At 54.8% G+C, this 27,487-nt stretch overlaps 6 protein-coding genes across 6 annotated transcripts; 3 read left to right on the top strand and 3 right to left on the bottom strand.

The window, feature by feature from the left end:
• MONBRDRAFT_29311 (uncharacterized protein) lies at positions 1 to 2,957 on the top strand (the record flags this gene model as incomplete). The annotated part of the gene is made up of 10 exons (XM_001749775.1): positions 1 to 161; positions 245 to 380; positions 479 to 564; positions 664 to 994; positions 1,158 to 1,475; positions 1,577 to 1,759; positions 2,026 to 2,067; positions 2,176 to 2,355; positions 2,479 to 2,625; positions 2,730 to 2,957. 10 exons carry the CDS (start codon positions 1 to 3, stop codon positions 2,955 to 2,957), a joined length of 1,812 nt encoding a protein of 603 aa, XP_001749827.1.
• Positions 2,958 to 3,272: 315 nt separating this feature from the next.
• MONBRDRAFT_34286 (uncharacterized protein) lies at positions 3,273 to 8,642 on the bottom strand (the record flags this gene model as incomplete). Its single annotated transcript, XM_001749723.1, has 13 exons — positions 3,273 to 3,457; positions 3,490 to 3,622; positions 3,701 to 3,780; positions 4,013 to 4,238; positions 4,327 to 4,572; positions 4,878 to 5,096; positions 5,251 to 5,516; positions 5,646 to 5,814; positions 5,934 to 6,000; positions 6,233 to 6,299; positions 6,476 to 6,686; positions 6,824 to 6,984; positions 7,160 to 8,642. 13 exons carry the CDS (start codon positions 8,640 to 8,642, stop codon positions 3,273 to 3,275), a joined length of 3,513 nt encoding a protein of 1,170 aa, XP_001749775.1.
• A 965-nt stretch (positions 8,643 to 9,607) lies between these two features.
• MONBRDRAFT_29309 (uncharacterized protein) lies at positions 9,608 to 17,880 on the top strand (the record flags this gene model as incomplete). Its single annotated transcript, XM_001749774.1, has 7 exons — positions 9,608 to 9,819; positions 9,954 to 10,029; positions 10,124 to 10,213; positions 10,307 to 14,382; positions 14,599 to 16,449; positions 16,700 to 17,720; positions 17,785 to 17,880. The coding sequence occupies 7 exons, from the start codon at positions 9,608 to 9,610 to the stop codon at positions 17,878 to 17,880; spliced, it is 7,422 nt and encodes a 2,473-aa protein (XP_001749826.1).
• An 824-nt stretch (positions 17,881 to 18,704) lies between these two features.
• MONBRDRAFT_29308 (uncharacterized protein) lies at positions 18,705 to 24,133 on the bottom strand (the record flags this gene model as incomplete). The annotated part of the gene is made up of 16 exons (XM_001749722.1): positions 18,705 to 19,138; positions 19,283 to 19,536; positions 19,659 to 19,763; positions 19,838 to 20,014; positions 20,133 to 20,239; positions 20,330 to 20,400; positions 20,516 to 20,789; positions 21,022 to 21,109; positions 21,203 to 21,441; positions 21,545 to 21,664; positions 21,787 to 22,056; positions 22,197 to 22,492; positions 22,632 to 22,820; positions 22,951 to 23,554; positions 23,705 to 23,788; positions 23,981 to 24,133. The coding sequence occupies 16 exons, from the start codon at positions 24,131 to 24,133 to the stop codon at positions 18,705 to 18,707; spliced, it is 3,465 nt and encodes a 1,154-aa protein (XP_001749774.1).
• A 273-nt stretch (positions 24,134 to 24,406) lies between these two features.
• MONBRDRAFT_38875 (uncharacterized protein) lies at positions 24,407 to 25,692 on the top strand (the record flags this gene model as incomplete). The annotated part of the gene is made up of 2 exons (XM_001749773.1): positions 24,407 to 25,585; positions 25,673 to 25,692. The coding sequence occupies one exon, from the start codon at positions 24,407 to 24,409 to the stop codon at positions 25,394 to 25,396; it is 990 nt and encodes a 329-aa protein (XP_001749825.1). The 3' UTR covers positions 25,397 to 25,585; positions 25,673 to 25,692.
• A 233-nt stretch (positions 25,693 to 25,925) lies between these two features.
• Positions 25,926 to 27,092, bottom strand: MONBRDRAFT_11932 (uncharacterized protein; the record flags this gene model as incomplete). The annotated part of the gene is made up of 2 exons (XM_001749721.1): positions 25,926 to 26,754; positions 26,809 to 27,092. The coding sequence occupies 2 exons, from the start codon at positions 27,090 to 27,092 to the stop codon at positions 25,926 to 25,928; spliced, it is 1,113 nt and encodes a 370-aa protein (XP_001749773.1).
• Between the last annotated feature and the right edge of the window lie 395 nt (positions 27,093 to 27,487).

The raw sequence follows: 27,487 nt of genomic DNA, 5'->3' as shown, positions 1-27,487 counted from the left end.
ATGTGTGTGTGTGTGTGTGTGTGTGTGTGTGTGTGTGTGTGTGTGTGTGTGTGTGTGTGTGTGTGTGTGTGTGTGTGTGTGTGTGTGTGTGTGTGTGTGTGTGTGTGTGTGTGTGTGTGTGTGTGTGTGTGTGTGTGTGTGTGTGTGTGTGTGCTTGTCTGGTTTCATCATTTCTTTGTCGCCTTCGATTCAAGCCGCCGGGGATGACTCACACGTATTGGGGCGCATGATGGGCAATCACGAGGCAGGCTAGTCGGCTCAATGATCTTGTGGAGGCACGCGATGGTGAGCTGCTCAAGGTCCGGCAAGATATGAGTGCGCTGCAACAGTCATTTGCAGAGGAGATGAAGGCTACACAGTCACAAGCAGATCAAATTGAGGTAGGCACAAGAGTCAAGCCACCCCTCGCTTCCCTTCTGCTGTTCTTGAGCTCAAGCTCAATTTGACTCACCAACTGGTCTTTCATCTCGGGACAAAGGAAAACTACCGCACAGCGTCAGCTGAACTCAAAGAAGCTCAAGCGCGCCTCAAGCAGTCTGATCTTCAAGTGGAGGCATATCGCCGGTTTGTCGCGCTCCGCTTCCTTGCCCAGCAATTGCACGGCATCTTTCTAGCCTTTTCTCTTTCTTCATTCTGGTTTTTGTGTTAATTTGAGAAAACCAGGCAAATAGAGGATTTGCGAGCCCAGAACATGCGCCATGAGCGCAGCTTGGCACAGACTGCTGACTTGCAGAGCAAGCTGGACGCGCGAGAGGCACAGATGCAGGAGCTCACGGAAGCCAACCAAAAACTGCTGAGTAGTTCCACCAACTCCACGCAAGACGCAGAGCATGATCTTGATAGCTTGCGGACCCGCCTCTTTAGGGCTGAGGAAGCGCTTGCTGCAGAGCAGCGGCGCGCCAACCGCTTGGAGATTGATCTACAGCATGCTCAGTACACGCGGTCCATTGATCGGGGTGATGCCAGTTCTCAAGGAGCCTTGCAAGCAGCCCTGGTAAGAAGAGCATGTTTGACGTTGGCTCACACAGCTTGCTCTGTGATGAGCTGCCGAGTGCGAGTTTCGACGCCAGCAGCAGCAGCTTTGGGCTCATGCATCTGGATTATGTGCTTGGCTCCTTTGACCGTCGGGGTTTGTACACGATTGCCTAATTTCGTAGAATGAGGCCAAGGAGACGCGATTGCGGCTGGAGCAGGAAAACCAGCAATTGACCCGCCAGCTCACGCAAGTCCGAGCAGACCTTGAGGGGCAGCAGCGCCAGCATCGTCAAGCCGACGACGCACGGGCACAAGAGGTGGCGATGCTTGAACGCAAGCTTAACGATAAGCAACGTGAGCTCCAACAACATATGGAGCGTACACCTGCAACATTTCCACAAGCGTCGCCATTAACCTCATCGGGCTACGGAAGCGGGGTCGAGTTGACACGCTTGCGTCAAGAGCTCGAAAGTCAGAAGCGTCTGTTGACACAAACCCAGGTGTGTCCGAGACAAGGTTAAAATTCAGCACTGGAAAGCTGAAGCATGTACGCTTGCTGTGCGTCGCCAAGCTCAAGCGTCTGTATTTCTGTCGTCTGTAGGCAACGCAAGCGCGCGAGCTTTCAGCGCTGCAGCGCCGTCTGAGTGAGCGTGAGGCTGAGGTGGCACGACTCAACGCCGGCTCGAAGGATTCACAGCTGGTCAGCTACGCTTCCGCCAGGCGCAAGAGCCAGCGAGCGAGCTTGCCTTTCAAACAACCCGGGCTTTTTTGGCTTCTCACTCGGGTGTGTCATCTATATAGGAATCGAGTATGCACAGTCAACTGCATCGCCAACTTGGCGAGCAACGTGCCAAAATGAATGTCTTGGTTGCGGAGAAGGACGATTTATTGCGGCAGGTGACTCGACTACAACATGATCTTGACCTGGCGAAATCGCTTCGCGTTGTACGTCTGACTGTCCCGGGGCCTTGACCCACCTTTGCTTGCCCCGGCTTTGTTGAGGTGTTGAGGTGCGCCACCCTGATTTTGCACTGCATCTCAAATGCACAGACTTCGGGTTCTACCACCAACCAAGCCTTGGCATCGGCACAGGTAAGGCTTTTCTGCGCGGCAGAGGACCCTTGCCTTGGCACGTTGTGTGCGCCACACTCCAAGCTGCCTCACGAGACTCGGCGGGGTGGGGGTGGTATGGCTGAGCAGGCCGAAGAACTACGCAAACTGCGAACCGAGCTCGAAGCTTTGCGAAGAACCAACACACAGCTGGAGCAAGAAAAGTTTTCCACGGAGCGCAAATCTCGGCGAGCCAGCATCTCAGAGTCAATGCGCAGTGGGGATTCAGTGGCTTCGCAGCAATTGGCTGAAATGCAGCGTCAGCTTCGTGTATGTAGCGTCTGTTGCTTTTGTTGTTGTTGTTGGTGGTCAAATAGGGGTTCGACGTGTCGAAAGACGCCGTCAAATGAGTAGCGCAGGCAGCAACCCTCACTGGGCGTGTATGGTGTGTAGAACTTGGGTGCCTCATCCATTTCCGAGTTGCAAATGCGCTTGCAACGCTTGACTGGTCGAGCCGAGTTGGCTGAGCAACGGTTGAAGCTACAGGCCACGGAGAAGAACCGGCGTCTCGAGCTCGAGCGCATGCGCTGGCGCGGCAAGGTACATTCATGCCGCTGTGAGAGGCCAGGATGGTATTGCTGTCGACATTCGCGTTACATTCTCATGCGTGGGTGTGGGGTTTGATTTTTATTTGCGGACCAAAGCTGGACTCACAGCAGCGGCAGCTCGATGCTCTGCGCAAGCATCAAGTTACCACTTCTGCGGATGCCACCACACCGGCCGATGCCACAAGCCTGGCCAAAATGGTGGCCCTGCTGCGCTTGGATTTAGAACACGTTCAGCGAGTCAATCAGCTCTTGGAGCAGCAACTGGATGAAATGGACCGGCTCGACACGTCAGATGCGACTGAGGCCGCCGCGTCAACCATCTAGGTTCTCCGGATCTTCTGCACAACCAGTTCTTGCTATTTTCGTGTGTGTGCGTTTGTGTGGGGCGCGCGAGATTATCTCGCGCGCCCTTGATTCTGTTTTTTTTTTTCTTTTTTTTTTTTTCTTGCTCATTCTGACTGAAATAAAGGGTGACCGAAGAAGCGACTTGCTGTTCCGCCGGAGCATGTTGAGAGAGATGGGGGGCATTGGAATGCTGGAATGCAAATGACGAAATTTGATCGATAGGGTCTTCTCATCAATTAAAAGCGTACATGGCATGTTGATTTAATCCTGGCATGTCACGGTGTTTGACTTTGTTCATTCGAAGCGATCCTCCTGAAATGTGGGTAGCTCTACCAAAACAGCGCGAGCCAATCGAACGCCCTCCATGGCCACGTTGATGGCCGTATCAACTGATTCCTCTGCTCGATGAGGCCAGAAAGAGAGAGAGAGAGAGAGGGGGGGGGGCGAGACATCGCGGTGAGAGAAAGCCGAACAAAGTGCTGCGGAAAGAAAAAAAAAAAGCAACGCGCACCATGAGGAAATCCGCCGTCCTCCGCAGGAGGCACTTCGGCGAGCGTAATCATGGCACTGAGACTGCGGCTAGGACAGAACATCAGCGACTTGTAGGTAACGTATTCGACCAAGTTGGGTTGATCCTGGTCCTTCTATGTCGTCCGCATGAGATCAGGTGAGAATGAAGCCAAGGTACACCAAAAAGAGTCGAGCCAAACCCACAGACAAACCTGATGCTGAAACAAGTGGTGACGGGATACATGCAGCTCTAGATGCTGACGTGCGCTGGAGCCATAGCGACTGACATGGTCTGCGGCGGGTGTAGCACAAAAAAAAAAATTTGAGACGAATACGGAAGAAATCATGCACCTGAAGAAGATAAGGCATAACTATACGGGAAATCATCTCGTTGTTTGATCTGCCCGGTGTTCAAAAGACGGTTGCTCATGTGGATCACAGGTCTTATGCCACCACCGGGGTGCAGGAAAAAGCGCAGGCAGCTCAGACAATATGCAAGCAGGTTGCTCATGTGGGCTACACACCGTATTCACCGACAGTCATAACGTCGGCAAGCCAAGAGTTGCGATGCTTCAGAATTTCATGCTTGATGTTGCGTTGCGAGGACAAGCTGCGATGCTGCGTGACACGCAGATCACTATTGTTCGTGTCTGGCACATTAAGACGGCCCGTTTCCGTGTCAAGTTCACAGAAGGACAACCGAGCTTCCAGCTCGTTATCCACCAGAAACATGTTGGGCGCCATGGATGCCTATGAAGAATGCAACGGCATAGAGGAGGGCGCAAAGTCAGGGTGACAGCAATCAAAGCCGTGGTGAGCGTCAGAAGCAGCAACATACCGCGTTCTCTGCTGCTGATGTGTCAGATTGCAACTCTCCATTCGAGTCCACGTTGAAGAGCGCAATTTTTTTGTCCATGAAGTGTGCCTCCACATCGACCTGATTGCGTAACATATCCCAGCCTTGACTGCTGGTCAAGGCGCGAGCCACGTCCTTGCGTTCCGCTGTCATGTCGATGCGCTCGACAAAAAGAACCCGGACAAAGAACTGTTCAATCATTTTTTCAAAATCGCGAAGCGAGATGACCTGAGGCATACGAGGACAAGGACGTGAGTCGCCAGCCACGTGAATCGGAAGAAGAATTTGAGATGAACACGGAAGAAATCATGCACCGGAAGAAAATGAAGGCACAACTATACGGGAATTCATCTCGCAGCCGCCGCATCCCGAATTCAAGGGACACGTCGGCTGCTCCATCTGCCCAACGTTCAAAAGATCATTGTTCAACGCAAAAGCATCACACGATCTATTGCCACCGCTGGGGTCCACCAATCACACCGAAAGAACGGAAATAACGAGGGAGCCAAGTTCAATCTGATGGGAGAACAAACCTGATTTTGGAAAGCACGGTTTACAATGACAACTGGAAGACCAAAGGAGATGTCAAGCGCCGAGGGAGCGCCTTCGTCCTGCGCGGCAGAAAGAGGCTCGGCCATGTCATCCTCCAGGGAGCGATCCGAGGTAGGGGAGAAGTTAATGGGCATGTTCAAAACATCCTGGTGCAGGCCAGCGACACAGGCACCATAGCCGCGGCGCAGATCTGCTTGCGTCTGCGACGAGGACGAATACGATTAACAAAGACGATGAGTCGGAGCGTGACACTGCAAAGGGAAGGAAAGTAGGCATAAAAGTCTGCTGTCCCTGAATCGAGCTGTCAGCCTGCCATCCGCCAAGTCAGCTCTCCATTGCGACAAAGAATCTCACCTCGGGCGGAAGGCACTGCTCTAGATCTTGAAGCATTCGTTCTGAGCACTTGTAGAGTTTCACGTTGGTGGCGCCGTGGGGGACATGCAGTTTGATGATGGGTCTGACAATTGGAACGCCATTGGCGTTGACATTCGGGGCGAAGGTGGGGTGGGTACCAAACTGCTCCCACCATTGCGGTACAGATTGGTCTGCATCGGCTACGGACATGGGTCGATAGCCTTGGCCAGGCCCGTCACGTCGACCGCCAGGCCCGCGACCGTTATCTAACATCGCGAATCAAGTAGTGAGGGTGAGAAGGACAAAAGATATGTAGGTTTGCCGCCATGCGCAGGACCAAGTATTGTGTGTGTTGTCCCCCTGTTCGGCGAAGCGAATCAGGTTGGTTGGCTCACCCGTGCGGCCACGGCGGCTGTTGGCCATGGTGATGCGCAGTTGGCGGCCGTGTAGATCGGCTACACCCTGCGCCAAGGCAGCTTGGTAATCCTCCTCATTGCCAAAGACTAGGTAGCCCGCACCGCGGGACTTGCCGTTATCCTCCCGGATAATCTCGGCATGGACAATCTGGTGTAGCACACCGCGAGCACCGGTGAGACAAGCACGACAGTTGGGTTGCTGCAAATGCATCGGTAGAGGAGATTTTTCGAGATGGAATAAAATGCTGGGACAGCGTAGATACGTACGTCTTGTGAGGGAAATACCGATCTCAGCTCATCTTCGTCAGCTGCGAACGGGATGTTCCCCACAAACCTGTCGAGGATGCCACGCCAGGTGCACACAGGAGGTCAGCGCGCTGTTTCAACTTAAACCCATGCCCAGTGGCATTTCAAACGACCCCACACCGGCAGCCCCTTAAGATGCCCATGTCTTCACACGCACTGCCCCGCCTTCCATCCCATGCACCTGTCTCACACCCCGCGGGCATCCAGTGGCAGCCCCACGACCCGCGAGTCAAGCAGCACCGCCGATCAGTGCAACGTACACTTTGTACTCCATCGAGGTGGACCGTTGGTGGTGAACGGGGTGCACCACGTTGCAAACGCCAAAGCCTGGAGAGGGGAAAAATACCCTCAAACCCTATACAAAAACTTTTTCTTTCTCTAGCTGCAACAACGATGGCTTGAGCGTCGAAAAAGTGTGACACGTGTTTCACTTATACTCGAATCCAAGGGAACCGACGTGCAATAATCGGTGTTCATAGGGAGCAAAACCTGGCTTGCCTTACTGGGGAGGTGGGAACGGAGGAGAGGAGGATGTGTATGCGATGGCAAGAATTGCTTGAATGAAGAGTAGGCCTGGATTAGATGGCGCGATTGATGTGCACTCTGGCTCTGGTGGGGGATCACCTCCTCCATCATGATCATCGTCTCGTCTCTTCTCTCTCTCTCTCTCTCTCTCTCTTTCTCTTTCTCTCTCTCTCTCTCTCTCTCTCGTCTCTGCTACGCAGACTCATCGCTGCTGATATTATGTGACAACTCATAGACGCCCACTCGAAAGAATAAAACAACAAACAAAAAAAAAAGGAGGGGTGGGACGTGGCCCTTCAAGACGAGAGGGCTCATGAGTCGCGTACAGCCGTGCGGGGAGCAGCATCGCCATCGTCCGAGGCGGCATATGATTGATCTCGACCTTGCATGTCGTGCGTCAGATCACGAACGGCCGAGGCCATCTGTTCCAGATCTTGCCAGCGGATGGCATTGATGCGCTGGTAAAAGTTGAGGGAGCGCTCCAGTTCTGCGGATCATTCAGAGCAAGATCATGTACTGTGAGCTGACAACAGGATCGGGCCCGTGTAACGCGTTCAAATCGAGTCATTCAAACCACCAGGGACACCGTGCGATTGTCATGATCAAGCCAATTAACAGGCCCAATGAAACCAACTCCATGTTAGCACGGTCCGACAACTCACCGCGAATGCGCAAGAGCAGCTGTCGTTTTTCCTCGGCCAGGTCATGCGACTCGGTCACATTGACTTGTTGCACGGCTTCCAGCTCCTGGACATGCTCCAGCAAGACGGCGCGCTCCTGGCGCAGCGATGTGTTATCCGAGCGCTCCTGGTCCAAACGGGCCTTCAGCTGCGTTAAATCCTCGCGAGCTCCGTGGGCATCCTGTTCCGCTGCTTCTGCGCGCGTTTCCAACGCGGCCACCTGGCGCTGGAGGCCGTAGACTTCACCCTTGATGCGGCTCAATTCATCGCGATCACCCGTGCCGCTACGCCGATTGCTTGCAGCCCGTTCGTGCTCGCGATCGGATTCCGCTCGAGCCAGGCGCCGTTCGAGATCAAGCATGCGCGTTTTGAGTTCAGCCGCCTCACGTTGGCTCTGCTGTAGCTGCTTGACGGTACTGGAGCAGCGACTGGTCAACTTGGCGTTTTCATTGATCACTTGTTGCAACGCACTGTCCTGTTGTTGCCGCGTGGCCTGCAGCTGCTCCACGTGCAACGTGCTCTGCTTCAGTCGCAGATGTAGCTCGTACCGCTCATCTTCTTCCTCCTCGCCGTTGGCCGATTCTCCATCCCCCGAGCGCGGGCGTTGAGCCTGCTCGTACGTCGACAATCGGTGTCGCAAATCAGCAATGGTGGCTTGTAGTTCAATCTGATCCTCGGCACGAGCTGCCAAAGACTCCTGCAACTGTTGGCATTCGTCGCGCCAATGGCTAGCCTCGCTCTCCGCCGCGCGACCTTGACCGCGAGCTTCATTGATTGAGCGAACGGCTGCCCCGTACTCGCCTCGCAAGCGCTCGAGCTGGCTATCACGCGCAGCCAGGTCCTCACGCAGCACCTCCACCTCCTTGCCGGCTTGCGCGTGGCGCTCAATCAGGGCTTGTTTCTGTTGGTGATGCTCAACACGCGCAGCATCTAGCGCCGCCTGCACCTGGCGAAGCAGTTCATCCTTGTGTTCAAGCTGAGTTTCGACTTCGCGTAGGCTGTTGCGTTCTGCCTCCAAGGCCTCTCGACACACGGACAGCTCCTCCTCCGCTGCCAGTCGGGCTTCATCTTGCTCACCAAGTTTGGTTTGCAGGCCTTGCTGATCGCGCAGCTGATGGCGCAGAAACTGCACTTCCAGCGTCAAATACTCAATCTGGCTCTTCAGTTGGTGGATGTAGTCGCTCTCCATACGCCCTTCCGTGAAGGAGCCCTTGCCTTGACGCAAACTCGTGGAACGGGGAAAGGGCTCGCGGTGTGTCGGGCCGCCTCCACTGCTGCTGGACAAAGCAGGAGACACCGCACGCGGGGCTCCAAGATGTGTGTTGGCGCTGAAATGACTTGGCACAGCCTCGCGTCTTTGGCTGTTGGGCCGAAGTGCACCCGCATCCACCTTGTGCATGGCCATCTGGCCACCAGTGAAGACGTTCTCGTCGCGAAAGCGTGGTGCCCGTGGAAAGGCTGCCATCGTGTGCAAAATGGGTGATCGAAATCAAATGATACGGAAGAAGAGGGCATAAAACAACAAACAATCATATGGCGTCACGACGCGGACGTTTACTGAGGGCAGAGTGTTTAATAAAATTAGTCACTACACCACACGGCAGTCACCCTGTTTGATTGAGTTCTCAAGGGTCAGATCAGTCAGAGGTAGGCACCATCAAGCACCAGCACCAGCACCAGCACAGCAATTGAAAGATTCAAAGTGCAGTATTGATGCTGCAGGCGTTCGTTGGTGGGCAAAATGACTAGGCGAGGGGGGGAGCCTCAACTGCTCATCCAGGTGAGAGATAAAAATTTTCAAATTTTCTCTCTCTCTCTTCTTGTGGAGGATCTTTTTGAATTTTGGCGCGGGGACCTGCTGACAAACAGACGAGAAGCACAACTGTTGTGAACATGTGTCTATATGAACCAGACACACAGCGTGACCAGTTGATTTTCTTTTTCTGGAGCTGTTTGCGCCTCAGTGCGAGCGGTAAGGGCAGCGCCGCTTGATTTGTGTCTCACCGTGCAGCCTACGTGCCGGCATGAATGGATGTGCTTTTGCTTGCCACCGCATGGCATTTGTGTGACTGCCAGCGCGCTTTGGCACGACACGGATCATCCTGATGTCTTGGCTGCATTTTATTTTGATGTACAGAGAGAGAAGCGACCATCGGGCTGTTCTTTGCTTTCCTCTGGATGGGAGGGGTGGGCGGCAGTGAACTTGGGATCAATGACACGGCAGTGCCCCTGTTGACCGAGCAATGGTGTGTTGAAAGGATTGCAACTACAGTGGTTTTTTCTGCTCCTTTACTCTTTTTTTTTCTCTCTCTCTCACAAAGACTATGCCCCCTCACCTGCGCAACAATACTTCGCGTTGTGATACTAGGCATGCAGTGCTTGTTCTTAGTCGGGCAACGCTGAGCAATCGATCGATTGCAGCCCAGAACCATGGCAGTCCCCGCAGCCTATGAGGCCCACTATGCCCCCTATACTTCCATTCGACAACCTGCAGCGTACCTCTTGCAACTTGCCATCAATTACTTACGTGTTGGCGATGGCTTGCAGTTCATTGAGGCTGCCCGGCAGCTTTTGCGCCATGATCCTGCGCTGGGTCGCGACCAACTCTTGCGATTGATTGCGCAGCCCGATGCGATTGCATGGTGCGCACTTTTTGATCTGAATCCTTCTTCTCCCCTTCCTCTTCCGTCATGTATCACTCCTCGTGTCGACAAACCGGGTCTCAGACCACCCAGGCTCATCTTGCATTCGACTCTCACCGTGAATATGAATACAGCTTGTTTCGACCACAAGGCGTCAAATCTTTGCCCCATTTGCAATGGCTGGGTCTTCAGCTTCTGGCCGGCACAAAAGTAGGTCTACTGGGCTCGTTTTCCCTGGGCAGGCGCTGATCCCGGCCCGCCGTGGTATCTCCTCCATGCTCACCTGCGCCTTGCCTTATATTAGGAACCCGTCGATGAGGGTGTCACCCCGCATTTGCGCTTTGCCATGCTGTTGCAAGAAATGGCCACGCTCATGTCGACCCAAGCTGTTCAGGTCTTGCAATGCGTTGCGCTCACTCTGCATGCTCGGAGCAACTGATCTTTGACTGTTCCTCATGCACATTTAAAAATTTGGGCTGCACGACAGGAGGTAGAGCAGTATTGGCGCCACTTACACGGAACCGACAAAGCCGAAAAGAAGCCGTTAGCAACACAGGCCAAGAACGAGCTCTGTGACCTCTTCAACCGTAATTTTGAGCTCGCTAGCTTGGTCGCTACTGCCATAGCCGGACCGCTGTTGATTCAGGAAACGGCAACGCGCGGGGAGGAAGCCCTACGCACCCGGCTTCTGACGGCTCAGTTGAATGCACTTGACGCCCAACTGGCCAGCACACCAGAGCAGAGCGTTCGTCGCTTGGCCTTGGTCGAAGCCACAGACACGGACACTGATGATTCTATGGTCAACGCTCTGCACACCTTTCTCTCACATGTTGCCAATACCATCATTCAAGCCTGGATCGATCAACCCGAGCAAGCTCAAGCTGTGCTTGTGGATCAGGTCTACATGGCCTGCCTCAGCCACCACAACGCTTTTTTGCTTAAAAAGTGGCAGGGGCTGTTCTTGACCCGTCTAGCCAAAGCAACTCAGCAGTTGACGCCTGAGCAGACCTTGCAGTGGTTTACTCAGCCCGTGCTTCGCGAGCAAATCATGGCTGTCACTCGCTATCAAGAGCGCTCCTGGTTTGATGCTCTTTTACACGCACTGCGTGCTGCAGCGTCTGGCATGCAGGCCGATGACTTTGCCGCCATTCTAGCCACGCACCATTTGCGCGACGTGCTGCCGGTAGCTGCGCTCCATTGCCTGGATGCCCTGCCACCACTGGGTAAACATGACCTGGCAGCCATGCGCGGAGTGCTTAGCATGTGGACTCCAACCAGCACAGAGGACGGGGTAGCATTGCACACCTTTTTGACGGCCCTTCAGCATCAGGTTGAGTTTGTTGGTTTTCTTCTAGCGGAACGGCGCCGTGCGCTCGAACACGGGGCAGCCCCGGCTAGTAAAGCCCCCACCCAACTTCTAACCCGGATACAGTCCAGCCTGCTTGCCGATGTCGATGCAGTTCTGGGCTTTCGCGACCTCGAGCACTGTGCCCAGCTCTTGGTCTGGGATCATGTGCGCGATGACAAGCTTCTGGCACAGCTGCGTCAGCGTCCCGTAGCAAATAAGGCCGGCCAAGCGCGCCGTGACCAAGACGTGGCCATATTTCGCGCCGTGTCGGTGGTGCGCCACGCTCTTTACGCCGTTTTGGTTGGTGCCGGTTGGCGCTCACCACCCCCCCACATCAAGCACGACTCGGATTGGCAACACGTCATTATCTCGGCAGCCTTGAGCCGCCTACATGATTTGTTGGGCGACATGGAAGACACTCCTCTCAAACTTGAAGTCTTGGAGCAACTATATGCTCTTCTTTTCCTTCAGCGAGCGCATTTGCCCCAGGGTGCGCCGCCAGAAACAGACAGCCATGATTCTGCCTCGCCCTTTCTCATCTCCGCCCTCGTGATGGAGGACCTCTGTCCCATGCTGCTGGCTGCTGCGACGGCCTTGCCCGTCTCATACGATCAGTGGCACGCTACCCTAGCTCTTTCAGTGTCTGCCGACAACTACGTCCGGCGACGCAATGACCTCGAACAGCAGTTGCGCGAGTATAATTGGCGCTTTGAACTGCTTCAGAGCCGCGAAGCCTTTGCGCGACGCCCTGCGGAGCAGGTGCTGAGTATGCCGGAGGCCATTGCCGCCTCATGCATTCGCCAGCACCGCTTTGCAGACGCACTCAAGGTCGTAGGCCAGTATGCCTTGAGTGGGGCCCTTGAACAGGATGCGCGCTTGGGTGAGCCCATTGAGCACATTGCCAGTCGCCTGGGACGTGGTGCTTCTTTTGAGAGCGACCTGAGTGACCTTTTACGTGAGGTGACCTCCGACGTGGCCGTGACTATCTGTTTAGACCTGGCTGCTACCGCTGCCATGACTGCCGACGCCTGTCACACGCTTCTCAAGCGTGCCAGTGTCATCAGTGAGAGCTCAACCGAAGTTCCTGCCCACAGCAAATGGATTGTGGCTCAACTCATGGAAATTTTTAGTGCCGGAAAGATGCCCGTTGTTCAGCTGTTACGGAGCCAACCTGCACCGCTCGACGCCAGCGCCAATCGCACTCGTCGTGGACTGACCGATCAATGTCAGATTGCCCGTCAGGATGCACTGGTTGCTCTGGACACCACTGCCGAAGCTACGGCCGAAGCTCGACAAATCAGCGAAGATCAGGTCTCTCTCATGGGCCCGCTTGAGCGCAACGTTGACGATGAACGTGGCATCACTTCAGCTCTTGAGGAGCTGCGTGTCCAGTACGCGGCCCTGACACCCCACTCGTTTGTCAATGCCTTCATTTCCCAGGCCAACGCTCTGAACAGTTTGACACCCGAGAATCCAGACACAATCCGACTGCTTTCAATCAGTCCTGCGCGACTTTTGCTGCAGATGTTTTGCAGCGGCAATGCCGACCTCGTGAGCGAGGCTGCGATTGTAGCTCGCGCCGTGGATTTACCCGTGCCTTGCCTCATTCAAAAAGCGTTGTGCGTGGCCATTCCTCTCACCACCACCGCTGCTGGCGCAGCCCCGAGCCTACGACCACCACCCCTCGTAACTTCAACCAGGGCCACGATTCTAAACGCCGCAGATGCGACGGCGGCAGTGACTCAAACCACCACGGCGACAGCGACGGCGGCGACGACCGTCCCAGCGGCCAATGTCGGTCCCGTCTCAGATTCTGGACGCAACGATACCAATCAAGATAAGATTGACGTTGTCTATGAGCTGTTGGAAGAGTTCTTATTCTTGGTGCGCCCCCACGTTGGAGCCCAGGGCATGACCTCAGCGCTGCTGTTCAGTCGCAGCTTCTGTCAGCAAATCAGCACAACGGCAGCCTTTCAACGCCTTCATCAACGCACCGCACTCCTGCGTCAAGTTGACCTCGCTCTCCTGGATCCCAACGACAAGGTCTGCGTTCTTGTGAACATTTACAATTTGCTACGTCTGCACGCTTGCCTGTTGCTCGGACCCCCGGAGGGCTGGGCAGTGCGAGATCAGTGGAGTGCCAAGGTCCAGTATGAACTCGGGTCAAAGCATGTCGTATCCTTGTTGCAACTGGAGCAACTGCTCTTGGGTGCGGGGACCAGTACCGGGCCAGATTATCTGCGTACAGAGCGCTTGCCCCGCAATTTGGTGTTTAGTCTTTGGCAGGGTCACCTGGCTTCACCCGCCCCCGTGCCGTTGCAGTCCAACACCATGACAGACGTTTTGCTGACAGCGCGCTCCTCATTCTTGCGGCGCAGCGTCAAAGCCAAAGGGCGCCGGCGTTTGATTCTGCCTCACTTTCTGCTGGAGCATGCACGGCATCTCTTGGACGCAACCGATGTCGATGATCTGGATGCTCAAACCGACATTGCCCCACTGGCCGAGTATTGTCGCCAACACCTGCCAGCGGGCTGTCGCCAGCATCGACTGTTGACGGATGACGGCGTGCAGCCCACCCTAGAGCTGGAAGATAGTTTACTGCTACCGGGCATGACGGTTATACCTCCACAAGACCTTGATGCCAAAGATTTCGCCGGTGCTGAGCTTGGGCTGGACCAAGCACTTCACACGCGCGTTTTGCGCGAGCTGGCGGGCCAGACGACGCACGATGCCGATGACGTCAACTTCCCTATCGATCGCACCATCATTGAGCAGTCCTTGGCTTTGGTAGGCGAGGTTCATCCGGCCCTGGCGTTAGTGTTGCGCCTCTTCGTCAAGGACATTGATGAATACCAGGATGGAGATCATTTGATTGAGGCCTATGATGCTTATCTGCAATCACCCGCGCTGGTGGGGCTTATGCCCTTGCATCACTGGCTGGAATTGCGATACGCCAAACTACGTTTGGCGCGCAAGCATTTGCGCAAGCCTTTCACGCATGAGCACTTGGTCATCCTCCTCACGCATGAAGATACTCCCGAGCGCCGCTTTCTCTCTCATCGCCTGGTGGAGCGCATGGTGCAGAGCAGCGACGAGCACCTTGCCGTCATGTTGGTTGCTGAGGGCGTACTGCTTTGTGCCCCACTGGACGATGCTGTCGTGGCTCGTGCCTACCGCAAGAGTACCAATGATTTAAGTCGCCTGCATCTTCTAGGGTAAGTCGCCTGCATCTTCTAGGGTGCGTCGTAGTGAATGTTTACCCCACTTGCCTTTTTTTTTTATCGCATCCACCCCTTTTCCTCTTTCTGCCCCGCATCCTCGGCCGGAGTCGTGGACGCTTGGGCATCGAAGCCGTTGGGTCTCGTTTTTGTCTGAATTGCTGTTAAGGCACCTCACACTTGAATTTTATTGGTTTGTTGCGTGAGCTGCAGGTGTTTCTCGAGCGGACTGCTGGCCGCCCAACATGCGCTAGAAACCTTTCGGACAGTGAGCGATAGCTTGGTTATTTCCTTCCTCAAAACTGCACGCTATCAGATGGACCGACATGCATCAGTGCCCTCGGCCTCGAGTCAAAATAACTCGCCCGTCAGTGACGAGTCGAAAGCAGTGGCAGCGGAGCAGCCAGCACCAGATTCCCGGTCCCAGTCTGAAGCGGAGGCTCTCGGGGCCCAACAAGATGGCTCCGCGGTCACGGCCAATGACCCGCACCACCCTGCCCCGGCCTTTGATCGTACTCGGCGCGAGTTGGATCGCGTGATCGAGGACGTGATGATTTGCATGCGTGTCAAGCAAGAAGCGTCAGACAAATTCGAAACTTGGCAAGCTGTGTACGATGCCACGCGGCAGCAACCTGACCAGGTCGTGCGGGCACTGGTTTGGGCACAGGCTTTTGATTTGGCCCGCTCATGGGCCCGTTTTCATGGGCTGGAAGAGACAGACATCGATACCAACTACGTGGCGCTCCTGATGAAAACGAATGCCATTTACGCAGCACAACGTATTTTGGACCAACTTCCCCTTGGTGATGCCTTGGGCATCTGCAAGCGCTTGGTCTTGCTGCACGGTGAAGATGAACTTGGAGCCCAGGCTTCGGCCGGTGTGGCCGTAACGCAGAGCAGCGGCGAGCGCTTTCTTTTGTCATTTCTGCTGGAGCACGCGCAATCGTTGACGCCGAATGAGGTTGAGCGCTACCGGTCAAAAGCGGATGGTATTGACATGTTGCAGCGACTACCAGACGACCTGCGGACGGCGCTGATGCCTTTCTCTTACAATCCAAGCCGCATCATCGAGGATCTTTTGATGCACGCCAATGTGGATGCCGCAGCGCATTGCCTGGCTAGCCTGCCCACAAACAAGCAAACGGCCATTCTCAAATTGGATGGGACCGAATATCTCACACCTGAAGATCTTGGCCAGGGCCAGACGCGTTCTCGTTCCTCAACAGGCCGTAGTCATCATGCCCGGCCACTGACCAACGTGTACGGTTTGCCTACTGTTGCAGCCACAGACGGCACCAACAGTGCAGCCGCAGACGCCGCTGCCTTGCACGCCACGCTCCCGGCCTTGTATGCCCGCAAGGCATTGGAGCTCACGTCAGCTCACACACCGTCTCAAGGCATTATGGAGGGGGCCGACCGCGCTGATCGGGACTCATGGTCGAACACCAACGCATATCGTGCGCTTGTGGCCCATGATATCCAAAGTCACGCCATTCTTCGTCAAAACTTTCACTTTGAGGACGCCCCGAATTCGTCACTAGCTCTGAGCATGATTGCCCTGATGCCCGACCCATTGCAGGCTGCCCACTGGTGCCTGAGCATGAGCAGCGACTTGTCGAGCCACCTTAGCGACGCCGACGTTGACCCCTTTGTGGTCATCAATAGCATTGAGCGACTTCTGTTGCACGCCAAAATTCACTTTGCTGAAGCTGGAGACTCGCGCCACGTACAAATGTGTGAGGCATACAAAGGCTACTGTGATCTACTGGAAGCCTTGTGTCGCCATCCACAGGGGCGTCAGAGTCTTATGTCGCTGCGCGAGCTCTCTCGCACCGATCGCGCGAAGAAGCTGCGAGATCGGCTGTGCGAAGGCAACCAATACGAACTGGCCCTCGAGGTCTCGACGCGCTGTCAGGTCAGCACTATGTTTCCTCGCAAGGACCAGACAGTCGTCAAGGCAGTTGTGTGTGTGTGTGTGTGTGTGTGTGTGTGTGTGTGTGTGTGTGTGTGTGTGTGTGTGTGTGTGTGTGTGTGTGTGTGTGTGTGTGTGTGTGTGTTTATGTGGTAAGAGTGGCGGAGTCAGGGCAGAAAGGAAGGACCTTGGTCGACTATTTGTGGGTACAGCTAGCACCATGAAATTTTCGCCTTTGCTCTGAACTATTCTCATCCCTGCTTGCCTTTGGCGTATGGTCGTTTTTGATGGCGCGTAGCTGGATCAAGTTCACGTGTGGGCGTCGTGGGGTTTATCACACTTGCGCTCGCGGTCGTTCGAAGCTGCCCGAGACAAATTTGCAAAGGCCTTCAAATCGCCCAGCCACTCAGACACTTGGATTTCTGCCATTGTCAAGGCTATTGAGGCGACGCCAACGCCTTCATTGGACGACATTGCCTTTCTGCACCACCAACTGCTAGAGCTCAAGGCTCTCCGGCCCCGCGAGCGGGCCCAACGCCTGGCGCGCGACGACAAGTATGCCGTCAACGCGTTGCGCACGGGCAAAGTGAGCATGGCGTCAACGTTGGATAGCGAGCGCTTTTTTGAAGCGCTTTACTATCTAGAGACATACTCGACGCACGATCGACTTTTAAGCTTCTTGATCCGCCACGACATGATTGAGCTGGCGGTGAGCAAGACAATGGATCTCAAGGTGGACCAGGAGGTTTTTGTAAGCCGCGTATTTATGCCATGCCTGCATCGTGGTGTGGCCGAGGACCGCCTATTTCCTGCACTCGAAGCTACCGATCCTTACATGGACGACTGGAAGGGCTACCTGACGGCGTGCTGCATCTTTCTGCGCAAGCAAGGGTGCAATCACACACTTTTGCGTGTGCAGCAATTCTTGGGGGATTTGGTTGGCGCAGCTCTGACCTATATCGACCTGGCCATTGGCCCAAGTGCCGAAGTGGCCTCTGCTGGTGCTGGTGGCTCGACGGCCTCGCAGTCTGTGCGCCGAAAAGACCGCCTGGACATGATAAAGAAAGCGCAGCAGTGCTTTGAACAGGCGCTGGAACGGGAACGAAGTCGCCGTGCGGACCGACGCTTTCGAGGTGATCATTTTCGACACCGAGAGGCTGACCTGCACGACTGTTTGTTTAAGACGCAGTTACAGGAACAGTTGATGAATTTATGTGAGGAATCTGGCGCCCAGGTAATCAGGGCGCCATCCGTCTTTGGAAACAGCTCGTCTGAGCTCCAGCAAGCGTGTGTCCTGTTGCTGGTACGCGGCGATGACATGGAGCAAGCGTTTGCCCGTGTTTATCGCCTCATTGAATTGGGGAAGCTCGACGCGCACCAAGTTTACGAGGCCGCCTGCGCCGAGCTGGCTCGTTTGCACGAGGTGGGTTGCATGTTGTGTCTGTCTGTTGCCGGTAGATTCCGGCGTTGTCGTTGCAACTGGTCAGGGGCGCAAGGCTCGGGGTTGCTTCGAGGCGGAGCGTGAAGGGAGTGAAGGGAGTGTAGTGGAAGTGTCGGTTCAGTTAATCTCATGTGGCCCTTGATCGCATCGCGTCTCTATGGGAATACGCACAGAATGTGCGATTGAACGATCTTCTCCGCAGTATGGAAGGGGCAGGCGTGCGCGACAATGAGGTTGTTTGGGACGCCATCCTGTCGCGGTGTTATCAGATCTTCATGGGAGCCTCAGAAAGCCATGTCGCGCAGACCTACATCAGCCAAATGCTCAATGCCGAGGCCAAGATTACGGCCTTGATCGACATTGGTCAGCTGCGGGAGGCATTCAAGACGGCCATCAAGTGTGCAGATCGCGTCAATCAAGTCAAGCGGGTGGAGCGCGCCGCCGCCGAGACCGATAAAGAGAGCACGCGCCAAAAGTGTGAAGCATGGCTGCAGCGGCATGGCTCAACTCGCCAGTAGTGTGGCGCTGCGTGTAGCTGCTTCGTACCTCGTTCAGGCGCAAGTAGGATCAATTTGCAAATCGATAGGTCATGATGATGCGTTTGTATTTTTTTTGAATATCAGAAGCCGTTAAATCACCATCATCATCGCATCACATCATTTTGCATGGTCATCGATTTTCCTTTGAGCAAAGGCGACAGATGGCTGCAGTAGAGAAACAAACAGGAAGCAAAAGCTTGGACAACAACGCACCATGTCAATTATCAAACGACTGCAACGGGGTCGGGGAAGAAACGCACGGCAACGTCATAGTCTCTTCATGCGACACGCAAAGAATAGGGTGTCGACGTCATTGGAGGTGCGGAATCGCCTTGCAGCGCTGCTGCAGGCCTCCAGCCCCAATGCACACACAACTGAAGGAAATGGTAGCCTCTGCCTGGCCAGACAAACAAGATGTCGCTTGGGCCTATTTGCGACCGCCACGCTTAGCCCGCTTACCACCCCCCGATGCCTTGGAGTTGGCGCTACGCTTGGCACGGCCGTGACCAGCGCTACCACCACTGCCACCGGCACTTCCTCCTCCGGGGCGTTTGCCGCGGCGCGCACGACTACCGAGCACTTGCTCGCGCAATTTTTGTACACGCTCCTGTGCCAGCTGGCCTCGATCGTCGTCTTCCAAGAGCTGAGCAAACTCATCTGCCGAGGCAAACATGGATGCTCCTGACGAACCCTCTGCGGCTCCACCATCGTCTTCATCGTCGTCATCACCAAAGGCATCATCATCGTCATCCAAATCACTGTCGTCATCAAATTCACGCAAGAGGTCAGCTTCCATCTGCGCCTCCAAAGCATCATCATCGGCCTCATCCTCAGCACCTTCCACAGGGTCCTCGACTAGGCCTAAAATAATAATAAAAAAGAGAGAAAGAAAAAGAGAAAGAAAAGTCAAGAAAAAGAGTCGTTGAAATCGCAAGAGGGAATCAATGGGAATGGGACCAAGATGAAGCAGTGAGATCTGGCGTCAAGCCTAATCAATCAACACACCGTCATCATCGAGCCCTGGCAAATCGTCGTAGTCGTAGAGATACTCGTCATCACTGGCATCAGCGCCTTGTTCCTTCTGCGCTGCTCGGTATGCGTCAAGGTCCAACGCAGCGGACTCGGGCATACTCTTCGCACGAGAGAACTCATCCTCTGCTTCCTCCTCATCGTCATTCTCGTTCTCGTCATCATCGTCGATGTCATCAAAGTCTTCATCCTCCTCCTCATCCTCACCAGTGCCCTTGACACCGAAAGCGCTACGTGCATCCAGACAGACAGAGATATGAGAAGAATGGCAACGGAAAAAAAAAAAAATAAATCCTTGAGGATCAAGGGGATACACGCGGCCGTCGCGTGGTGCAGCCATGAAGAGACATACGCAGCAAAATCTCGCTCTTCGGGCTCCAGGGCGTCGAGCAAAAACTCATCCATTGGTCCCTTGCTGCGCTTGGCGCGTCCGTGCACGCCCTTCATCTGATAAAAGCTATGGATGGCGCAAACGGTGAGGCAGGATGTGATGCCTTGGCCAACTGACATGAAAGAATAATCGGGACGTACTGATAAAGAAATCTGTCCTCGGGGGCAACCTCATTCAAGGATTTCTGAAGGAGTTCCTCGGCCTTGATCAACTTTTGGCCCTGTTGCTTGTCAAGAGCACTCAGCGGCTGCATAATCGACACGTTGCGGCCATCCTTGACCTTCTTAGGCTGTTTGTTGACAAAGCGATCCAAGAATCTATCAAGTGGGAAAGACAAAAAGACCCGCGTGCGCAATCAGCCATTGCACATCCTGTCAACCCAACCAACATGCTGCAAGTCGCAACCCCCGCACGGGGTTGATAGGTGACACTGACTTGATCAAGGTCATGTCCTGAAGTGGGTCGCCGTTGTAGTCGAGTTTTAGGCCACGCAGAGTCTTATCAGCAAAAGCGGTGACGGTCGGATGAAAGTGGTTTTGCGCCTATGGACGGGCGAGCAGCCACAATTTTCCAAGTCGCACGTGAGCTGCACTGCAGTTGGAAACAGGTGACTTTGTATATCTGATGCGTACCAAGGCGAGCTCCCAGAGAGACGAGAGTTCAGCACCGGCATACAAGGGTTCACGCTTGAGAGGGTCATAGCCTGTTAGGACACGACGGTGTGAGATGTGAGTGAGGTCCGAATATGGCTACTTGTGAGCACACGAAGAGGTGACAAGAGTGCACATCGTGTCCGAAAACAGAGCGGGTACACAAACCTGACTGTCGGCGAAGGGTCTGCCGTTGCTCTGGGGCCACAAAATTGCTGTGAGGAAAAGCGGCGTTGCTTTCGGGTCCTTCTTCTTCTTCTTCTTCTTCTTCTTCTTCTTCTGCTTCTTCTTGCTGCCCCTCGTCACCGTTGACGGCAGTCGTGCTGGATACGACGGTTTGGGTGTCATCATCCGACAACCGGTCGCCAAGTCGTTCATCATCGCTATCATCGTCGACTTCCGCTTCCAACAAGGTGCGGAGCGATGGCTTTTCCTTGACAAGCTGCACGTGGCCCAAAACCGGGCGTGAGTCAAGAAAGAGCCCCGTCAAAAGCACAATGTGGGCCAAATAGGGAAGACAGAGCGGCCAGTCTGAGGTCAAGAAAACCGAACAAAACAAAGCAAAACACACATACACACATACACTCACACACAGAAAAAACAACAACAAAAAAACAATCAAACAACTACCACCCTCCTTCCATGGTAGAATAACGGCCAGGTTCGATGCGTACCGCAGCAAAGATGACCAGCGCCGAGGACATGAATGCGGCATTCATAGTCATGGCCGTTTGCATCAAACGTTTGACAAACGCCTTGAGTCTGAACGAGCAAAAAAGAACCAGCCACACGGTGAGTCTCCGCTGTTGCCTCAAAAAGACCTAAAATGTTTGTTCTTCATGCAGAGCCACGTACCGTGAGACCATGGGGTCATTTTTGAGCGCGCGAAAGAGCAGATTGAGGTACATGGCCTTTTTCGAACTCTTGGGCAAGCGCGTATCGAGTAGGGTTGCATAAAGTGTACGGTAGAAACGGTCCGACACAGCTTGGTGTGAGTCCATAAATTGGAAGAGCAGGTTGAGGGCCTGGATGCTGCAGTTGAAGGAGCCCACGTGGCACATGCGGAAGAGGTCGTCTGCATAGAATTGAATTTTCTGTTGAGCGGCCGGAGGTGAGGGGATTGTGTCGCCAGGCCAAGTGGGTGGACAAGTGAAGGTGATCCGATGGGTCAACTGGGGCGTGGAGGGAGTGACAAACCTCAGCGTCCAGGTTGCCGAAGGGGTAGGCGCGATTGATGCCCGTGAGCAGGGCTGCCAAAAGCCGACTATGGTCATCTTCCTCGTCATCGCTACCGGTGGCGTGTTTAGCAAAGCGCTCCTGGTATATGACAGCAACCAGCAAGGGTACGGTGAGGTGTAGAGTGAAAGAGTAACAAGAGAGAAGACTGGAGAAAACAAAGGTTGGGGCGTCGGTGACCCCACATTCAGCATGAAACAGACCTTGAAAAATGTGAAGTAAATATCCAAGAGCTCGTTGGCAAGGCTTTGATCATGCTTGCGGCTCAACTCGATCTGATTAAGCACGTTCATGGCATAGTACTGGCCACGAACTTTTGTGCTGGGCTTGAACAGGACAGCCTTGACTTCCCGAGCCACGATAGATTTCATGAGCGGGTATTGTTGCATGAGCAAGTGCAGAAAATGGCCCGCCTTTGAGGCCAGTTTGCGCTCGGCGTCTTGCAACTTGGAGACCAAGCTGGTGAGCAAAATCTGAGCAGAGCAGCACGCCCAAAACAACAGAGGAACAGAAACGACTGGGTGAGCAAGGTGGGCAAACTACCAGGCGTGAATGGACACTCCTTTCGAGTAAGACTGTGTTCAAACACGTGGGTGGGGCGGATGGCGCATACCTTCTCCTGCTCGCTGTGCGTGCGCAAGAGATCAAAGATCATGCCCAGAATCTTGCTACGGATGGGCAGCTGAGAGTCGTTGACCAGATCTTGGAGGCGCTGAACAAAGGTCAAATACTTGCGCTTGATGAGGTCCTCAAAAAACCACAGGAGTACGATGCGGTCCACACCCTTGCCCGAGCTCTTGCCCGAGCCCAGACCGCGTTCAAGCAGCTGAAACCAGGGGCGGCGATCGGCAGCCACCAGCTTGCGGTTTGGAATAAGTAGCGCTGTCGTGAAAGCCTCGTAAAGCGAATCTATTTTTTTTTTTTTTTTTTTTTTTTTGTGAAATAATAAGGTGCATGGTGTACATGACAAAGAGTGAGGCCTCTTCACAGCATCGCGGCAAGCGCGCGACATGGCGACCAACATGTTTAAGAGCTTAGCTAGGCGTACCAGCAGCGGACAGAGCCTCGCGTCGAGACTTTTTGGCAAGCATGCCCATGAGCGTGTCCAACTCGCGAACGTGGTGCACGGGGTCCTCTTGGATGCGGGTCACCAGCGCGGCTTGACGATCGGCAAGCGTACCCGATGTCATGACCTCCTTCAACCACGACAAGTCAGAGTTGCGCTTCATGCCCTCGCCTGTGCCCCATCGGCAACGTGCATGACAAGTCATGATGCAAGGGGTGAGAGTTGAAAGCGCAGTCCACGAATGCAACTGCGCTATGCTCCTGTCAAGGTTTGCGATGCGGCAAGGGGTACGGCGGCTTACGAGCTTCGGCTGTGGCTGATTCCATATTCATGATAGTCTGAGCATACGCCAGAATCTCTTTGAGAATGTGGGGTGGGATGAAGGTAGTAGAGCTGGTGGTTTGCAGCAAGGCATCAGGTGCGTCTGCGCCCGACTTGTCGAGAATGGCGTGCCACGCCTCAATACCGTCGATGATAAGACCCTTGCGAGCGGGAGGCTGCAGCAGCTTAATGCTGCCGTACTTGGCCTCCATAGCGTCATCGCGTTGGAGATGGGTGGCTACGGCGGGAGCTGGAGCTTCCTCCTCCTTGAGCACCAAATCCAAGGCTTCATCGTCCTCTTCATCTTCCTCCTCATCGTCGCCGTCCGCGCCTGCGAGGCCCTTGGCCAAGAGTTGATTGAGCCCTGCACGCAGCGCAGCGTGCTCTGGGTTATCACCCTTGCGCGTTGCAGTTCCGACTTCTTGCTCGTCCTCCGCGTCACCCTCATCGTCCTCCTCATCCTCTTCATCGGAGTCCATAGCAGCATCTTGGACCTCATCTTCAGCCTCGGCAACTGCGTCGGGCAAAGCACTGTCTTGGGGTTTCAGCTTATCAAAGCCGAGATTCTTCCAAAAGCTCTGGACCTGAGCAGCAATCATGTATAGAAAATAGGGAAAAAAAGGGGGTGAGCGCGATTGCCGAAGGGAGGAACCTTCCCCCCTAAAGCCAAAGAATCAGCATCTAGGCTGGAGTGCTTGGCTGGCCGGATCCTAGACACCACCGTCGGGGCGCACCTCGCTTGCGTCGAACGACTGGTCATTGTTGGTTGCACTAGCAGAGCCTGCTGAGCCAGCCTGCAACAGCCAGTCATAATCCTCCTATGTCGAGGGAGAAACGAGGAGGAGAGGAGGAGGAGGAGGAGGAGAGAGAGAGAGAGAGAGAGAGGCAGAGAGAGGCAAGGGTAGCAAAGTGAAGGACCAGAAGGAAGAAAAGGTTGCCAAAGCGCACAAGGGGGTCGTGGGGTGAGGTCACCGAGGCAGGAAAGCGCAGACGACTGGGTGTAAGCCTACCTGCGTGCCACCCAAGGCCAAAACTTCATCCAAGGCCAGCTCCTCATTCTGGTCAGGTCGCTGCTCGGTCGCCGAGCTCGACTGAGCTGGCTTGGCCTGCTTAGCTTTGCTATTCGGGCTCCTGGCCATCTTCTTGGCTTTGCCAGCCGCCATTGTAACCTTGGTTCAAAAAACCAGGTTCAAAGCCTGTCCCAAAAACCCAGAGCCTCTCAACAAGACCCCAAACCCGACTGCCAGATCTCCGCACGCACGCACGTCCGTACGCCGACACGCACACACAAGTTGCGAGCTGCAAAATAGAGTCAGCGGCCTCGTGGCCCTGCGCTTGACATGCGATAGTAACACATTAATCACACTTTATTGTTGGATAATTAGATATGGTCACTGTATTCGTCATTTTAGGATTTGGATCCTTTCGTCGCAACCATGAGGGGGGAGATGGGGGAGGAGGGGGCGGGGGAGGAGGTTGGAGTTGATGAGGGGGGTAGAGGGGTTGGTGTGCTTGAAGGGGTGCAAGGGGAGGAGAGCGAGGCAGAGAGCGAGGTGAGCTCGGTGGCAGAGCCGGAGACATTTGAAGACTTTGATTGGCTACGTGAGCACTTGCTCTTGTATGATGTCATTTTTCAGACCGACACAGCCAAGGAGGCGGCGTTTATTGAGGGCGCGGCGGCCCTCTTCTGCACAAGCCGCGTGCAGGGGCCTTACGACATTCTGGAGCCGGGCTGCGGTACGGGCCGTCTCATGCTGGCGCTGGCTGAGCATGGTCACCACGTAGCCGGAGTCGATGCCAGTGCCACGGCATTGGAGTTTTGTCGTGAGCGGCTCACCCAACATGGACTGACCGGACAGCTCCAGCTGGGAGATATGGCCAAAGATGAGATGGGAAACGCCGAGTACGACGTGGCGCACTGCATGGTCTCCTCCTTCAAGTATCTTTTGACCGAGGATGAAGCTGTGCGGCACTTGGAGCTAGTGGCAGCAGCGCTGCGACCGGGCGGGCTGTACATTATTGGCATGCACTTGGTTGACTACGAGTACTACGCTGAGCAGGGCGAACGTGAGCGCTGGCGCGAGCTACGTGAGGGTCTTTGCATCGATGCGAAGATTCTTTCATCTCCACCCTGCCCGGTGACGCGTCGAGAAGAGGTCGATACGTTTATTGAAGTGAAGGCAGACACTTCACCCGAGGCCCCGCCCATACCTCCAGCCTTGTCCAAGTATCAGGGGCGGCGCTTTCATTGCCATTGGCAGATGCGAACCTACGATCTGGAACAGCTGTTGGCCACCTTACAGGCCGTGCCGGCGCTGCAACTGTTGTCTTTTCACGATTTTTCGTACGACATTAACGTTCAAGCTGATGCCCGCCTTGATTCAGACCAACTCACAGCGTTGTTGGTGTTGCAAAAGCAAGCTTAGCCCCGCGGTTCATGTTTTCTTCTCAACGGTGTGTTTGTTTCCGATGAAGATATTTGTATACGCCGCGGTGGGATGAGTCGGTTCGCACGATGCCATGTCGCTGAATGGTTAGCTTCCCAACGAAGCACCATCAGCGCCCCACCCGAGCCCCTCTTGTTTTTTTTTTTGTGACTGGAAAAAATATTTCATGTATGACACTCGCTCTGATGATACCATGGCATGCCTTGCTGTCCCCGCGCGCCCACACACGCTCACATTACACATTTTTTGGCACAGACGAAGCCACGAGAGGCTTGAAGTTGACGAGTTTATATTAATTGACTTTGGTTTGAATTTTTGGTGTTCGGCGCAGCCTTTTTCATATCCGGATTTTTTTCATAGCAACATGAGGATGTCTTTTAGGTCTCTTCGCTTACGCTGAATGAGCTAGCCGAGGAGGGACAAACATGCCGAGGAGGTCAGGGAGACCAAGAAGCACTCCGTTGACATCAAGGCATAGCGTCTCCCTGCGACGACCTAAAAGTAGGGCTTACATGCCAAAATCTGCGGGCATCAGCTGTTTCTTAAGGGGCGGCACGCGCTCGCCGCTGGCCGTGAGAAAGACGCGTCCCTGCATGCAGTCAATCAACTCTGGAACAGTCGGCGCACTCCATTGACCCAGATGAAAACCGTTCTTCTCGTCGATGCGCACGTGAACGATATGCCGTTGCTCATCAATGGCGCTGAGAATGTACGCGTTGGGAGTGCTGGTTGAGGCACGGATGACGTAGCTTCCTATCAGAGGGAGGCGGGTGCAGGTCGAGCGTTGGCAGTTGGTTGACATATTAGTCTGTTGGTGCTCCTCATGCAAGCCACGTGGTTCACAGGGCGTCGGCTGGCAGAGGGACAAAGCCGGTGCAGGCGCAGAATCCGTACCGGGACTCGCGCCTTCATCCATGGCACGTTTCAAAAGACGCTCAGAACGGCCTCGCGAAACGTCCATTGGGAGACAGCCCATGGGCATCGCGGTTGCAGAGGCACAGTTGAGCTCTTCGGGCGAGCCCGTGATAGTAAGGCCATTAGCGGCCACAAGTGTCACCTGGGTTTCGCGCCTAAACTTTCCGTCCACATCGGAGAGCATCCAATGGGAGTCACCCACGACGGGGTCCAAAGCTTCGGTCTTGCGATAGGCAAGCACACCCGAGGACCCGATTTTCAAGCCAATGGCCCAAGCAGCCTGGCGATGCTTGTAGTACAAGTAAAGGAAGTCGCTGGGGGCTGCGGTTGCACTGTGAGGCACCGTTCCCTGGAGTCGATAGACCGCACTGCCATGGTTGCCATGGCCCACGACCGCGATATGAGATGTGACTCTGCGAAAACTGTACGGTTGGCAAGTGTTTGTACCGAGGTCAGGTGTAGCCGGGGGGACTCACCGCTTGTCGAAAGAGCAATTGACGAGGCGGTGATAAGTGCCATTGAGAAAGGCGGCATAACCCGTGACGTTGGAGAGGATGACGCAGGGAGGAAGTTCAGGGCCCTGGTCATTGGTAGCTACATCTTGGAGGGAACTCAACTGTTGTGAGCTTTCGGGGGTCTGCATGTCTTGCATTGGCTCGTAGATTTTCTGATCCTGGGCCGTGAGGCCATGCCGAACGTAGGTTGAGTGGTGCTGTGCACGCACCTGTGGTGCGGCCTCGTACTCGTTCCCTTCAACCATGGTTGCGGGCCTGCGACTCGCCATGATATTGATCTGGGATGGCGATCACACCGAGGCAGGTATCTGGCGTGCGCAAGGCGTGCACGACACCACCCCGATACGCGGCAGTCTCACCCTGACCTAATCTCGCCTAATCCGTGTCTTGTGATTATTGTGCGTGCACAACGACTTCGTGCAAGACCTTTGTGGCCTGCATCAAGGAAAGCAATGCGCGCGAGTCTGTCTGAGCCGACGACGGGCCGGTTCAACCGACCGACGACGAACTCGACTTGCCAGCAGATCAAGTAAAATACACCAGAGCCCAACACCGGCTATAGATGCGCTGGACGTGTCTGTGGTGTGATGGGAAGCCCGTGTTTAGTTCAATGGTATGAACACAGGCACGGCCACAACGT

The sequence above is a fragment of the Monosiga brevicollis genome, genomic scaffold (genome assembly GCF_000002865.3).
Source record: "Monosiga brevicollis MX1 MONBRscaffold_33 genomic scaffold, whole genome shotgun sequence".
In the NCBI taxonomy this organism is placed as follows: domain Eukaryota; class Choanoflagellata; order Craspedida; family Salpingoecidae; genus Monosiga; species Monosiga brevicollis.
Note: the sequence above shows the minus strand (reverse complement) of the source record. Positions and strands in the feature narration are given on the sequence as shown.